The sequence below is a fragment of the Oculina patagonica genome, chromosome 2, assembly GCF_052425735.1.
Source record: "Oculina patagonica isolate OP01 chromosome 2, crgOcupat, whole genome shotgun sequence".
Taxonomy (NCBI): domain Eukaryota; kingdom Metazoa; phylum Cnidaria; class Anthozoa; order Scleractinia; family Oculinidae; genus Oculina; species Oculina patagonica.
In genome coordinates this window covers 4,043,880-4,060,359 of record NC_135759.1, presented here as the reverse complement: position 1 = coordinate 4,060,359, position 16,480 = coordinate 4,043,880, and the positions used below count along the sequence as shown (strand labels likewise).

At 38.4% G+C, this 16,480-nt stretch overlaps 2 protein-coding genes across 2 annotated transcripts in view; both read left to right on the top strand.

The window, feature by feature from the left end:
• LOC144642692 (zinc transporter ZIP13-like) overlaps positions 1–6,152 on the top strand; it is a 79,268-nt gene extending 73,116 nt beyond the window's left edge. Inside the window, 8 exon segments of the mRNA XM_078501721.1 lie at positions 658–850; positions 1,682–1,722; positions 1,924–2,013; positions 2,537–2,587; positions 2,728–2,790; positions 3,119–3,179; positions 3,625–3,724; positions 4,592–6,152. Coding sequence (XP_078357847.1) covers positions 658–850; positions 1,682–1,722; positions 1,924–2,013; positions 2,537–2,587; positions 2,728–2,790; positions 3,119–3,179; positions 3,625–3,724; positions 4,592–4,664 — 672 coding nt within the window. The 3' untranslated portion in view covers positions 4,665–6,152.
• Positions 6,153–10,162: 4,010 nt separating this feature from the next.
• LOC144640748 (uncharacterized) lies at positions 10,163–15,103 on the top strand. Its single transcript, XM_078499830.1, has 3 exons — positions 10,163–10,252; positions 11,269–14,436; positions 14,872–15,103. Exons 2-3 carry the CDS (start codon positions 11,299–11,301, stop codon positions 14,920–14,922), a joined length of 3,189 nt encoding a protein of 1,062 aa, XP_078355956.1. The 5' UTR covers positions 10,163–10,252; positions 11,269–11,298; the 3' UTR covers positions 14,923–15,103.
• The last annotated feature ends 1,377 nt before the right edge of the window (positions 15,104–16,480 follow it).

Sequence of the window (16,480 nt, the reverse complement as noted above, 5' to 3'; positions counted from 1 at the left end):
GAGTAAAGTGTCTTACCCAAGAACACTACACAATCATCCTGGCCAGGGCTCGAACCCAAACCACTCAATCTGGAGTCCAGCATACTAACCATTAGGCCACCGCGCCTCCCACACGACCTTGTGCATGGATAACAAAGTAACAGGGCTGCAAATAACAGTCAGTCATCCGACATTGGCCGACCAAAATTTGCTCATGTCCCTCAAAATCCCATTTGTGGTCGGACATGAAGTCCGGACAATTTTTTGATCGTAAATCATTTTACGGCAACGACAAATAAAAATCTGTCTGACCACAATTTTGTTTTCTCCAACCAAGATGGTGTCTTACAGGGTGTTCATTAGGCATCGGAGATCGGAGAATTCTCTTTCTACTACGTAGAATTCTCCGGCTAAATTTCAAAGACCTGCACCTATTTTCTTATTAAGATGCGGAATCTTTAAAAATCATTCTCCAGTTACTTTACACTATTCTCCTGCTATTACAATTCTTAATGAAAACCCTGGTCTTAGTAGGACATATGTCCTTATTTCAAGTGAAAAAATTATTTGCAGCCCTGAAGTTATCATATCATTTTCAGGCATTTCAAATTAAGCCTGGCATTTCTAAATTTTACTTGCATGAGACTCTGACATTTTGTTGTTTTTATCTGTTCCAAGGACATAAAGAATGGTGCTATTTCTAATGGATGTGTTAATCAGGAGAATGTAGACAAGACAAAACCTTCATGTAATGGGGATGTTTGTAATGGGACAGTAATGAACGGAATAACACACTCAGATACAGTTAGACAAAGACACAAAGAAACATCAAGTAACAATAGCGCATCACATGAAAATGTCTCAGAAACAGGTACTGTAAAATTAATATTCATTTCATCTTCAATCTGCAGAAAAGTAAACTTACAGTCAAATAGTCAGCGCGTGCCGGGTGTGATTCCGGAATAGTTTTGATTAACGGCGAACGGATTGCATTATTCGTTTCAAACATTCAAATTCAATTTGAATATTGGAAATCAACCAACCATAAACACGTGCACACGTGAACCTGTCAAAAATTAACCAATTTGATTGGTTAATTTTTGACAGGTTCCCCGTCGTGTGTTCCTTTCTGGGGCTCCCGCTCCGCATTGACGTAAGAAGTGAAGTGTTAACAAGAAAGTATATAATATGTCCTTAGGCATGGATCTAGGGGAAACTGTGAGCTAGCCAGGAGAGTCTAGGCGAATGGTTGTCAATTTAAATTATCCAGACTTGACTCTGTACTGTACTTCTATTTGATGCGTTCTTGAGACTTTCTAAAGTCACGATTTAAAAACTTGTCTCAAGTCATGATTTAAAAGTCATGGGCATGGGAGTGTTTATTTTTAAAAACAGTGGTAAGATAATTTTTTCTGTCACAATGTTGAGCTTACATGTACTTAATTGGAGTTTTTTGCCAATTTCTGTAGAACATTGGAATCTGGGGTGGATCTGTGGATGATACTGCACTGTAAAAAGACACTGGCAGTATTTATTTTGTAGCTAAAACACAATATTAATGTCCCTGGTGTCTGGCTAGTCTTCTGCTTGCCATTTGGTTACACTGTGCCTCCCATAGCAGTCAAAAGTAAAAAACAAAGTATCTTGTTTACAATAAAATGTTTTCAGTTACCAGTAACTGGAATTTCCTCTTCAAAAATAGTTTCAGGTGAAGCAAATGACACAGAAGAAGAAAATGTCAAAGTAAGTTCAACTTGTTGATTATATTTAGAAATAGAATAATAAAGTCAGAGGCTTAACTTTAGAATTTTATGGTATCTGTCAAAGGCAGCTCTGTCAGTTCCACGTACACTGTACCAAGCTATCCATTCAGGGAATGTGCTACTCTATTAACCAAAATTTATAAAATCTTTCAATAAACAATTTATTTAAAATATTTTTCAGGTTGTGGGATATCTGAACCTTTTAGCCAACTCAATAGATAATTTTACACATGGTCTTGCGGTAGCTGGAAGTTTTATTGTCAGTACGAAGGTGAGCCATGATTATTACCTTGTAAATTACATGCACCTTATGTACCTGTCAGTGTTAAGCCAGAGCTGGTGGGGGTGGGGGGAAGTGAGGCTGGGCACAGCAGGGGGATTTGACAGCAATTATGCACCTGTAGATGGGATGTCTGGCTGTCTTAGTGGACTTTTTAACAACACTTTTTGTTTATTGATGTTTCAGGACTCTTTAGGCCATCCACCTATGCTCTGGGGTTGGACATTTAAACATAAAACCTCAGTTATGGTCAAATGTCCTGCCTCTGCCTGGCTCTCCCCCCTCCCCCCCCCCCCCCCAACTCCAGCTTAACATTGATAGAGCTCTTCATTATTTGAGAATATTATGCCCAGGTCTTTTTAACAAGCTTCATTTAGTACTTTGAAAGAAAGAAGTAAATGAGAAGTCTATATTTAGTAGTTTACTAGGTAAACTTCAAAGTACGGTTTTTGTTTGTATTCATAGTGAGTGGGTGAGAAAACATTATTTTTAACTTCCAATTTCCATTTAACAGGTGGGCATGTGTACTACATGTGCAATCCTTTTACATGAAGTACCACATGAGGTAAGTAGAGTTGTATAATTAATTAATTGGTTATACTAATAATAAATAACAACTTAATTTCAGTGTCTCATCTTCTAGCTTGCCATAGGGCCTACTAATCGGGGACACTGGTTTTGTTTTTTGTTTTGTCTTTTTTACAGATTGGTGACTTTGCTATCCTTTTAAAGTCTGGGTTTAGAAGATGGGATGCTGCAGTAGGACAAGTAAGTTTTGTCATTTATTAAAAATGCTAGATTCTTGATTACTATAATGGTGCATTGAAGGCCACAGTTAGGCTCTCTTCTCTTGTCCCCGACTGCTGGAGTGTACCCCTGTTCCTGTTACTAGCATTAAGTGACTTAAATAGATGTTATTTAAATTAAATTCTCCAGTACCCATTTATACACCTGGGTGGAGAGAGGCACTATGAGAGTAAAGTGTCCTGCCTAAGAACACAACACACTGACCCTGGCCAGGGCTCAAACCCAGAATTCGACATGCTAATCATTAGACCATGTTTGTGCCATTGATTAATTTTCTTTATTGCAATAGATGATAACAGCTTCTGCTGGACTTGCTGGGGCAGTGTTTGGTCTCGTAGCTGAACATGCAGGTTTGGATTTTATATCCTTGTTATCTTTATTTATTTATTTATTTATTTATAAAGGCAATCAGCATCTAATGTCCTAAATTTATACACTGTTAGCAAGGTAAAGAGAAAAAAAGAAAGCATCAACAGCAGGGCTGGCGAGAGGGCCTGGGGGGTGTAATTCTGGATATTTGACACAATTTTGTTGTTGAGTTGACCAAGCTCTTTTCTTTTTGGGGGGCGAGGGGGGTCAACAAGAGATATCTTCACATAAAAATTGTTAGTGATCTCCCTGATTTGGACTTTTTTGGGCATTGGCATCTTTGTGATCCCATAAGTAATGTACATATTGAAAATGTAATAGCAAAAGGAGGTTTAACTTGCTGATTAAATGACTGCCTTTGTTAGGGCCAAGAAATGTTTGTGGTGATATTTGTTAATTCCTCTGTAATGTGGTTTATTTTCTTAGGAGATTCAACAGCATGGGTTCTTCCATTCACATCTGGTGGATTTATCTACATTGCGTTGGTCACCATTGTGCCAGATCTTCTGCAAGAGACAAGACCCAGGTACTTACTCTTAAGTTGTTTCCCTACAGGCAGTGATTCTTGTGTACATTGTATCATGAATGAATGAATGAATGAATGAATGACTTTATTATCGTGTCTAAAAATGTTTAGCTGAGGGGAAAAGTCTCCTCTACTAATTGTGGACACCTGACTAACACATTAGTGTAGCTCATTTAATTACCTTGAATGTACTTATACCTCCCTGCTGCATAGCATTCTTTGTATATACTTCTTCTTCAAGTATCTTTGTTTGTAGATATCCCCAGTCCTCCCTTCTAAGTCACCTAAAAGACATTTTCTGTAGTAGATTTTTTCCCCGCGACATGTAAGTACAGTCCTGATAACTCAAACCTTCAGTAACTTGTTGTTATAGAAAGGCCTTGGAGATAGAATTGTCCCAGGCAATTGCAAGGTTACTTTGTGTTAAGATCCGAATTTCGTAGTAAGGTCCTGAGAGAACTAGGTCCAAGAACTAAATCTGCTATGGGCCAGTCCACATTCATATACGCTGCTGCTAAGGAATGAAACGACCTCCCAAAAGAACTTTGAAACTGTAGTAGTCTGAAAACTTTAAAAACTCCCAAAATTCTTAAATTTTGTCATGATTAGATAAGACAGAACATAGATGTAGTGTGTAGGTTTTTTCTCTTTTTTATATATTGTATTGATTTATCAATTATTTTCCTTTTTCCGTGTTATTAAAAAAAAATTTCCAAGTACTGATCACCGGTTTTTACCAGCGTCTTCCTTTCTGGACTTTGCTGATCGGTCATTCAGTTCTGAAAAAATAAAGCTTTTATTCGGCAGATTTTATGTTTGTCTTCCTGGTCAGCCACTAAATTCTATCAATGATTTTGTTCTTTTCAGGGAATCAATCAAGCAATTGTTGATGATGTTAGCTGGCATCGCTTCTATGGGTCTTGTCTCCTTTATTCACTAGTTAATAACTGCACGTAGTCAATTTTTTTATTAGAAATTAACTGTAAAACTAACAATGAATTAATGTTCACATAGTGTTTGTTATAGTTAAGTAATTAATTAGTGAATAACTCGTAGAAGATTGTTTTAGTTTGCACCCATCAGTGGAAGCTGAATTTCTTGAGGTGTGACAACAGAGACGCATCACAAACCACTGAAAGCAGTGGTATTTGTGAACAAGATATTCATCTGCATAAAGAGGTTGTCACAAACGTAACTAATGAGTACAGTGCAATGACTGTAGAGCTTTTTTCTTGGGTGTTTACCATTTGTCAGAAGAAACCAGTTGGGATGACCATTGAATAATGGTAAGGGATTTTGTAAATTCAGGAAATCAACCGTAAGAGGCAGCGCTTACCATTTGTAATTCGGTTTCCTGTTATTGTTTTCCATTGATGGAATACTGGAACTGGGACATCATGCAAGTGATAAGGGAAATTCGTTCCAACCGGAATCGCAGGACAACCTCCACTAGTTCCAACCAGAATTTCTGGAAAATTAACCTTACCATTTGCATTCCAACCAAAAATTCCGGTTTTTGTGGCTTAATGGTAAGCACCCCTTGTAACAGTTTTTTTAAAAATAGTTGCTTTTTTCTAATTTGAGTAGGCAGGAAAGCAGTTTTGACTTTTCATCTTTTTTAAGTTGCCAGATTAAATGATTTACATGAGAAGCCAAAACGATAGCAATACTTATTTTGTGGGGATCATATGAATATTTTTGAAGAGAATCTGTTAGAATAAATGAGGATCATCAAAAAATGTTTCAGTTTTCAAATAGTGGTGGGGATGTATGTAAAAATAAAACTTAAGTTAAGGCTTTATAGTAATAAATGAAATAAGTTATTTTACAGAAATACATGCGTAGCAAAAAGAAAAAAAAAGCTATATAAGAGTAAAAAATAGTTAAGTTCTAGTTTCAGTTTTCTGAGGGAAATATAGTGCTGCTATTTTAGGTTTTTAGGTGATCCACATCTTATTTTTTGTTAATATTGATACAAACATCAAAAGAAGTGTGTTAAATCATTGAGGGGAATAAATTTCTGAAGGGTTAAATAAAAAGGGAACAACTTCTGCTATTTTTGGAAAATCTTTGTGGAAACTCATGAAAAGTTTCTTTTTCAAATTATACCAGTATTTTATGTTGGCACTTGTCAGTTGAGTACTTAATAACCCGACACAAAAGCACTGTGCAATTGGGGCACATCAAGTTGCTTTGTGATGCAACTTTGTAAAGTGTATTTGCCTTAGATGGTTTGATTACATATACCCTAACATGATGGCTTATCAATGTGTGTTAAGTCTTTGTTACAAGTACGAATTCGCAAATATATTTTAATACAGGGTGAAAAAAATTGTAATATAGCAATTTAATTTATTAGATACATGGGGGATAATTTCCTGTAAGAATCTAGTATAGAATTAAATAATAAAATAGTCAGTTAAATTAACGTGTCATGAGCAAGCAATCTTTTTATTAAAATAAGGGCGACAAGATGGGAAATTGGGTACATGCAGTGTACATGTGCTTATTGAAAGCTAGGAAATCTAGCAGGAAGCTGGAACTATAGACCCTCCTTCCCTCTACACCCTATCCCCGCCCCGCCCTCCAATTGACTTGAGATAAGTTTGTAAGTCAAACACAAGATCAAATTAAATTTAACGCTAATCAACGAGGTTTCGAACATCATTTACAAGTCGAAAGTGTCGTTAAGTTCTGAAGGTTGAAAATTATGATGAACAGCGAAATGACACCATACATTCAATCACACGTTAATAAGATCTTGGGTCCAGACTGAATTTCCGCCAAACTATTCGAGTCTCCATAGGCCTGGAATGTTCATTATAATTTTCATTATTTTAATTTCCAAACGACACTTGACTTCAAAATGATGTTTGAAACATCGAAATCATTTATTTTCAAGTGCATATAAAGTAAAGCCTTTATAATTTACAAGTTTCACCCGATAAGAGTTCAAACACTAGCAAAAATGGTGAAAATCAGCAGGGCAGATGATCTTTCAGATCTTCAAGCAAGGAAATCTTGTTTATAGTTTCACATTCCTATCAATCTTTATTAAGAAAAAAGGAAGCCGAAACCGTGTCAGGATTTTACTTTCATAACACACAACAAACATTTGGGAACATGACGAAAATTAATGTGAAAAACACAAGCGAACGCAAGATTTTCTTTTCCTTGTCAAACAACTGAACCAGAGTGTTTCATAACAGTATTTAATTATTTAACATTGGCCTTCATTTCTGTACATATTTTGTGATGAAAAGTAAGCTTAATTTCAAATTCCGTTTATGAAGTGTTCTTTGTCTTTACTGTGGTAAAATGAAATTGGTAGCAATGAATTCGCAATCAAGTCAATTAACATGACGTTGTAGCCAAACAGTATAGGGTCAGTATACCGTATTTACTCTAATAAGCGCCGCGGCGCTTATTAAATTTTTCGCGCCTCAAGTGCGGCGCTTATTTGAGGGCGGCGCTTTTGTTTAAAATTTGGACGCTACAAAGAATCAAATCTTTTACAGTAATTGAAAATAGCGTCTTTTGATTGTCAGCATTCGTCTCTTGCGGAAGAGAGAAGACATCGTTTCTAATGGAAAGAAATGTCCAAGTTTGTTTTAGAGTTGCTTTGTAGTGCTGTTATTAGTTAAACGGATTCCTCGATTAAGCACCGCATCGGGACTGCGGCGCTTATTCGAGGGCTGCGCTTGCTTATTCGGGGGCGGCGCTTATTCGAGTAAATACGGTAGTGTTTTATATAGGGGAATCCTTGCTGACGTCATTGTTGGCATTTTGCCTCATTAGCAAGAAGGCCTCATGTTCTATACGAATTGACTCCAGATACCGTAAAATTCCGCTTATAAGCCCCCCCGCTTATACGCCCCCCCGGTTATACAGTGTAGGCCCATCAACCTGGAAACAAAAAAATACATCCGGTTATAAGCCCCCCCGGATATAAGCCCCCCTCTACCGGATGACAGTACTGAACAGGGCTAAATGTTGCTTTTTTGTGCGTTTTAACTTAAAAGCGTATTTCGATCAACACTCCTGAGGCTCTTTTCGAAACGTTTTTTTCCTTCCGCTTATAAGCCCTCCCGAATATAAGCCCCTCCGCTTATAAGCCCACCCAAAAACCCTTACGAAGTTGTATAAGCCCAGGGCTTATAACCGGAATTCTACGGTATCTCAGGAGCTTGTAAGACTTAATAATAGGCGAAATTTGCAGCTCTTTGCGTCTTTCAAAAACTGCAAAATTTCTGGGTGCTCAAAGCGCTAATAAGCCCACACATTCTTTGTAAAGTTTTGACTTTTTAAACCCTCATACAGAACATGTATTTCATACATCAGATTCAAATTAATAGTGAAAGGCAATAGTGCCATGTTCTTTCGATAGTCAGAATTGATATTTTTGTAGCTCGATCAGAAACTGAAGCTAATGCTTATGCTAATGACACAAGCATTGTAAACCAGTTTTTCCTAATGAAAATGAAATGCCCAACATGACACGAGCGTGGGACCAAGACGCAGATACCGGTTGGGCGCTCTAACCAACTGAGCTACGAGAGACTCGTGGTGAGCTGGGCCATTTACTAGGTTGATACGTGACACGCGTCTTGCATACTGCTAGGATCAGCAATGTCGAAATCATCACGTGTGTAGTAAATAATGAAGATGGTAAATTTAGAGCGGGGTTAAAAATAATAAAGATGAACATGGTTCTCCTATTCAATTTCTTTTATTTTCGCTCGGGTTTTATTTTCGTTATTTTCACGTATTCTGGTATTACATACTTTGCACCATAATAGAAATAACGGATTCAAGGATGATGACAGCAGCTATGACAGCCGATAAACCCGGGGGGGGGGGGACACTCTCATATATGAGCTATATAGGTATGTGCCGCTGTGAAGGGTAGGGTTTTCAAGCAGTTTAGTCTGGGATAGGGTTAAGAAATCAGAAAGTTTTGGTCTAGAAAAGGGTAGCATTTGCCGGAAAACTGATCTGTGTTATGACAAATTTAGTCCAGAATAGGAATAGAAACTCAGAAGAGAAAGAGGCTTTCCTAAACGTAAATAAAATCATCGCAGCATCGTTGTTGACAGATGGTTTTCCATTAAAACACTGATAGTGATACAGTTCTAAAAAATGCAAGTCTGGGATAGGGTAGGGATTTACGGTGTCTAGTCTGGGATAGGGTAGGGATTTACGGTGTCTAGTCTGGTATAGGGTTGCAAAAATCAGCAGAACATGGTCTGGTATAGGGCAAGGGCTTCAAATTCCCAGTGGCACACCCCCACCCAAAAATATACAGGGTGCCCCCCCCCCCCGGGCCGATAAATAATCTGCTTTTTAGAACACGCGTTATCTCTACAGTGAGCCTTAATATTTTTGCACAGAAAACTTTATACGTCACTCAGTTTTTGAACGTGAATCACGAAAAAAAACATTCGCGCGCGAAAAATATACTGACCAATTTTGCACGACCTCCGCAAATTTAAACCCTGCCAAAAGAAAGAACATCACTTAATATGCGAAAATAAAAACTTGTTGTTTTGCGCCAGCTATATATAGTCTCGCAGAAGAGATTCTCTATCTCGCGGGGGAAGTCAGAGTAATCCCAGGAAAGAGCACGAAGCCAAATCGTTATTACTATCGGGTTCGCTTCTGTAGCATAGACTGTCTATAAAAGCCAAAAAAATAACGCTTCGAAACTAAAACCGACCACTGAACAAAGCTATTTTTTTAATTTTGTGGCAGTATATGACATGTATATGAAACTGTAGTTAAAATCTTCTGAAATTGCCTTTCCGTTGCATGGCCGCGTTTTTTTATTAAGAATAGTCGAAAGATCTTCAAATCTTTCGAGGAAATCTTCGGCAGATTCCGGAAATCTTCCGAATTTTTCGGAAAATGATCGTAACGAATGACCATCAGTTTTCAAAAAAAAACTTTGGAAAATCGCAGAAATCTTCTTATGCAGTGTTGTTTTTATAATAAATTAAATAATACATGGCCTCTTGCAGACACAAAAATTCTCCTCCCGTGTTCAGTTTATTGAATGTCTTTAACCTGACTGAATGCTTTCGTGTTAGTTCGACGCCGGTTTGTCAAATCTAATTCTCGTGACAATTACAAATTTCGCTTTTAACTTCTTTTTTGTAGCACAATCTCAATCTTCCACCTGTTTTCTCCTTCAGAGAGACAGCACTTTGTTGTAGTCTCTAAACCATTAACTGACACTTTAAGTGTAAAAACAAAATGAAAAATAGTGTTTATCCGTCTCGACACAATTAACCCAAACTGTCGAAAATAAAACCTAAAAATTTCAGGGGTTTTTGGAAAATGAAAATCATGACAACCTCGCAAATAGGATATTTCATTTTCTAATTTCCCAGAGGAACTGCTGACTTAAGACTTACGAATATCCGGTTTTTTACTTTCCAAAGCGAACGGTATAAATCAAACTCGACAGAAAAGTTATTCTATGCAAGAAATAGGAGTTGGTCTTCAGTCTTCTATTTCAGCGTTTGCTTGGTGAGTACGTACTTGCCTTGTGTTATATATGTCTTTTATCATTTTTACCAGTTTAACTAAATAAGGCAAATCCCCTTTTAGCCACATAAAATTAGCTATTGTAGTTACACGTGAAATGCTGCCGTAAAGTTTACGACAAACTTAATGACAATGGCTTAATAAGTATTCACATATACGACAACGGAATGTTTACTTGTTTATCGAGCTGATGTTCCAATTTACTCATGAAAAGTTTCGCATAGCCTGAGTTTATTTGTGCATTTCAACATTGTGTAAGTTAAGCGAATGAGATGTCGAGTACAAAATTGCAAATCAATTTCGTTGTACTACTAATTTCGCGGGTTGGCTCGAAGCACCTGCACACTAGAAGTGATTATTATTTTTGTTTAAATTTTCGTTTGCTTTCTTCTTGTTGTAAACCAAAATATTTCAAAGAGAAAGGTGACAAACGCAAATTAATGGCCTTGGAGGCTTTGTGCTTACCATTTTATTTCTTAGTTTAGTCTACAAGATGAAAAAGATTATGCACAGATTTGGACGCTTATTTTCCTAATCTTGCCTTTTCCGAGTATTGCCACTCTATCTACTTCGTACTACTGTGTCACGGCTAAATTAAGTTTATTTTACTACGTTTTTCTAAACACTCGCTATGAAACTTAATGTTTACGGAGAAATTACTTTTATGGATATAAATGACAAAACCATAGCTTCATTACAACCAAATATGTCTCTCAGGCGTTATAATTTAAAGTTACAAGCATACGAGATTAACTTTGAAAATTGTTCAGCCTAAAAAAAATTATTGCAATCCGTTTAAATCTTCTTCACTTTTAAGGCCATCCGTACCTTCTTTAATTTCGTATTTGCTGTGTTATTAAAACGTTCTTTTACTGTTTAAGCAGTTATGTTTATATTTTACCGAATTTGGTGGCCATTTCCTATGCCTAAATTAAATTTGGCTAAAATCCGTGACACAGTTGCTATAACACTATAAACTTACTGTGTTTATTTTTCAGTTACCTCGAGCTCTTACAGAAGAAGGCGTCATGAACAGCCAAGAAGAAATTGTACAAACCATAGCTATCGGCTTAGTTGTTGCCACATTCCTTCTTAACACCGGTCGTGCTCTTAAAGCCATCGCGTTATGCAAGGAAAGCTTGGTTTTGCTAAATAATAAAGCACTGAGTATAGAAAAGCAATTTGGCAAATTGTTTTACGAAAGAATCTATTTTACAATGTTTGAGGCGTACTGTCGTATCCGCGATAGTACAAATGCAATAACATACGGCAGGAAACTCCTCGACATGTTTCGCGAACGTGGCGAGACAGTCCAAGAAGGGAAGCTAACCATGGCACTGGCAAAGATATATTGGAGCCAAAATAAGTATGATGAAGCAAGAGAACTTAACAAGAGAGCAGTCACTATCATGAGAGAAACTGGCGACAAACAAGATGAGGCAATCGCTTCTGGAAACCTTGGAACGATGTTTCGATCTCTCGGTGAATATGTCAAAGCTAAAGAATATCTCGAGAAAGCACTTGTGATCAACAAGGAAATTAGTGACAGAGCAGGAGAAGCAGCAAATTACGGAAACCTGGGAACTGTGTTTCATTCTCTCGGTGAATATGTCAAGGCAAAAGAATATCTCGAGAAAGCACTTGCGATCATCAAGGAAATTGGTGACAGAGCAGGAGAGGCAGCAGGTTACGGAAACATTGGAAATGTGTTTCATACTCTCGGTGAATACGTCAAGGCAAAAGAATATCTCGAGAAAGCACTTGCGATCATCAAGGAAATTGGTGACAGAGCAGAAGAGGCAGCAGGTTACGGAAACGTTGGAAATGTGTTTCATTCTCTCGGTGAATTTGTCGAAGCTAAAGAATATCACGAGAAAGCACTTGCGATCAACAAGGAAATCGGTGACAGAGCAAGAGAAGGAGCAGGTTACGAAAACCTAGGAACTGTGTTTCATTCTCTGGGTGAACATGCCCAGGCTAAAGAATGTTACGAGAAAGCTCTTACGTTCAGTGTGAAAATTGGTGACAGAAGCGGAGAAGCAACGCTTTACGGAAACCTGGGAACTGTGTCTCATTCTCTAGGTGAATATGTCAAGGCAAAAGAATATCTCGAGAAAGCACTTGCGATCAACAAGGAAATTGGTGACAGAGCAGGAGAAGCAGCAAATTATGGAAACCTGGGAACTCTGTTTCAATCTCTCAGTGAATATGTCAAAGCTAAAGAATGTCACAAAAAAGCACTTGAGATCAACAAGGAAATTGGCGATAGAGCAAGAGAAGCAGCAAATTATGGAAACCTAGGAACTCTGTTTCAATCTCTCAGTGAATATGTCAAAGCTAAAGAATGTCACGAAAAAGCACTTGAGATCAACAAGGAAATTGGCGATAGAGCAAGAGAAGCAGCAAATTATGGAAACCTAGGAACTGTGTTTCATTCTCTCGGTGAATATGTCATGGCTAAAAAATATCACGAGAGAGCTCTTGCGATCAACAAGGAAATTGGTGACAGACAAATTGAAGCAAAAAGTTACCGAAGTCTAGGAACTGTGCTTCCTTCACTCGGTGATCATGTCATGGCTGAACAATATCTTGAGAAGGCACTTACAATAAGTAAAGATGTTATGGACAGTGAAACTGAGATTGAGTGCTTTTTCTCTCTTGCATTGACAAAGTTATCGCAAGAAAAGTTTCAGGAAGCTTTTTCCTATCTGTTTCAAAGCATTGAAAAATGTGAAGATTTGCGAGGCTCTCTTGGAGACAGCGACCAAATAAAGATATCTTTTGCAGACATGCATGTATTACCTTACATGCTGCTCAGTGCATTCTTTTGTGCCGTTGGAAATCCTAACAATGCTTTGAGTGTTATAGAGCTGGGACGGGCTAGAGCCCTAGCAGACTTGATGGCAACTCAGTACTCTGCTGAGACACACCTATCAGCTAACCCGCAATCATGGAATGGCATTGAAAATGCCATGAAGAAAGAAAGTAACTGCACTTGCTTATACATTTCTTATCATGCTCAAGAAGTGTATCTGTGGATTCTCAAGACAAGGGGAGTCATTTCTTTCCGAAAAATTAAAGTGGATAAAAACACTCTTCGCGCCAGTTTAGCAATGGTTGCTGAAAATTTGGATGGAACTTTTGCTAACATGGCTAAGAACTTCCGCAGCTTCGGTATGTTGCCCGAGGAGGTTTGCGAAGATCAATCTTTCCATGGCAGTGTGCGGAAACCTGATTCTTCTCAAGAAGAGAGCCTCGCAGCTTTGCGGCAAGAAAAGGGCGGGGATGGTCCCAAAACAAGTCTCACTTTGTTCTACAAAATGCTCATTGATCCTGTGTCCGACTTGCTTGAGGGGCCTGAAATCATCATTGTTCCTGATCGCAGCTTCTACCGTGTCCCATTTCCAGCTTTACTTGATGAAAGTGGGAAGTGTTTGTCAGAGACTTTCAGGATTCGCATCGTTTCTTCTTTGACGACTCTCAAGCTCATTCAGGACAGTCCTGCAGACTATCACATTCAGACTGGTGCTCTGATAGTGGGTGATCCTGATGTTGGTGAGGTACTTTACGAAGGAAGTCTCAATAGAAACTTTGTACCATTGCCAGGTGCAAGGAAGGAAGCAGAGATCATTGGACGACTGCTGGGAGTCCAGCCTTTGCTGGGACAGCACGCAACGAAGCAGGCGGTACTTCAAAAGATAAATTCCGTGAGCCTGATACATTTGGCTGCACGTGGTAACGCAGAAAGAGGAGAAATTGCGCTTGCCCCTTTAGAAACCACTACTGGGATTCCACAGGAAGACCACTACCTTTTGAAAATGTCTGACATTTCACAAATTCAACTGCGAGCTAAACTGGTTGTGCTAAGCTGCTCTTACAGTGGCCGTGGACAAATTGGATCCGAGGGAGTTGTTGGAATCGCTCGCGCGTTCTTAGGATCCGGTGCACGCTCAGTGTTGGTGGCAATGAGAGCCCTAGAAGACAGTGCAACAGAGCAGATGATGAGTCGTTTCTACGAGCACCTTGTTCGTGGGGAAAGTGCCAGTGAATCTCTTCACGAGGCCATGAAGTGGATGAGAGAGAACGGCTATACCAAGGTTTCCGAGTGGGCACCGTTTTTGCTGATTGGAGATAACGTGGCGTTTGCGTTTGGAAACAAAGTAAAGGTAAGTTTTCAATAACAAAGAAATCATTTCATAATTTTAGTTATTGGTTCTTTCATTTCTTAACAAGTGACAGGATCAAAACCAAAATATTACAATCTCGTGCCATCGAGAAGAGTTTGACTTTCTATTGTTGGGATAATATTCCGATTTTTGTTAGATGATCAGATTGCTTTTTTCAACTTCCTTCTGAACATTTTTGTACTCGTGTCCTGAAGACTTAACATACTTCATTTCAACAAAGAAATTCTTTTCAAGCTGGGTTGGCCATCCTCTTTTTGGGTCTTCTGGGATTTAAATTTTTGTGATGGAATTCAAGTCCAAATACTGTTTGGAACTTGCACTACTTCTACTTTATTATACAGGAATGCACCACAATGTTTAGGAAATTGCAGTTCGGATAATCTCCCATTCTGGTTTGTTTTTTTGGTGTCGTAGGAAGAAAAGACCTTATCAATGGAGAAAGCAAGCAAGAAAGAAAGCAAGTAATAAGCTGAGGAACTGCCGCAAGTACAGTGTAAAATAGCAGACATTGTTGATTTTCCTTCACGTCTATTGTCTGTTATAAAAGGCATAGTTGTTCATTTTCAGTTTCTCAAGTTGCAAAGAAACATTAGTTTTCCGTTGTTTCTGTTTCAAACTGATTTGTAAAAAGCTAAAATATTATTTCCATTTTAAAAAAGGCAAATGCTACGGAGTTGCGGAGTTGCTACGGAGATGCTACGAATATCTTTCTTCATTTCTATATTTTTGCCTGAACTTTAAATTTATCCGTAATAATTACAAAAATATCACAAACTTAAAAACAGTGCAGACAAATTTATTATATTTTTGCTTTAAAAAGCTATTTCGGAAAAACACAAAATAGTTTGGAAAGCGTTCACAAATATCTTGTTAGAAAGTCTCCGAAAAAAGCGTAGGGCACGCGAATTCTTAAGCTTAAATCAACGGTCCGTCTTACTCGGCTGGGAGAGGGATGGGGGGGGGGAGGTGGTAGGTGGGGGGGGGAGGGGTTTGACTCCCATGTGAACGGGGGATGCCAGTCGTCCCTTATAGGGGTGTAAATTGAGGACTTTGGTTTCACCTCAAGGTATCCAGGACACCAATGTTTTACCCATCAAGTTATCATTCAGGGTACCACGCGGAAAAAGAAAAGAAAAAAAACGCCATCAAACTTTGTTAATTGTTTCGATCGATCCGAATGCTTTCGTGTATTTCATAGACGGAATTGAATGGTATCTTTAGTGTCCTAGAGCGGTTTTCACTTGAGTGTCGAAAGTAAATTGCGTTTGCTTTGGTTTTGCATTACTGTGCTTTGTGATTGGCTTAAAAATCTGGCGCCACTTTCTCAGCCAATCAGGACTAAAACCAAAACCAATCGTGACTCGCTCGCGCACGTTTTCCCGCGCTTCCGTGCCAGCTACATGTATTTGCTTCGAGTTTTGATTGGTTCACTGGATTGTCTGTGTCCTTCGTGATTGGCCGGAGTAATTACTTTGGTTTTGGTTTTACGACACTCAATTGAAAACTGCTCTATACAAGTAGCTCTCATTTTTCCTTCTGTTCTAGAATGGCTGTTTTAAGGGGTCAAATAAAGCTTCAGCCACACCCAGATTGCTCTCCTTTACAAATTTTCGGACGAGCACCTCACCCCTTCAACGTGGTAGTCTTCCCCGCCTCCCTGCAGGGTTCGTACTCTTTTGAGCTTTTGAAATTCTGACTTTCCATGACCTTTTCCATGACTTTTAAAAGTTTTACATGACCTAAATTTGACCGTTTTTCTTGGAAATTTTCAAAAATTATCTTGATTTCGGGTACGTTTTACCTTTTTCCTCACAAAAAAAAAAAAAAATAACCTGCGTAATCTATTTTGTACAATCAATGTCATTTTAAATGACTTTCCATGACCCACACTTACTCATGACTTTCCAGACCTGGAAAATGAAATTCTAAAATTCCACGACTTTCCAGGTTTTTCATGACCCGTGCGAACCTTGCCCTGGGAGGTTTTGCAAATTACTGGTGAAACACTTGTAATGGTTTGTTA

Coding starts and splice junctions, on each gene's coding strand:
- LOC144640748 (XM_078499830.1), top strand. CDS start 11,299: ATGAACAGCCAAGAAGAAATTGTACAAACCATAGCTATCGGCTTAGTT. Junction 14,437..14,871: donor CGTTTGGAAACAAAGTAAAG/GTAAGTTTTCAA, acceptor TTGGTGTCGTAG/GAAGAAAAGACCTTATCAAT.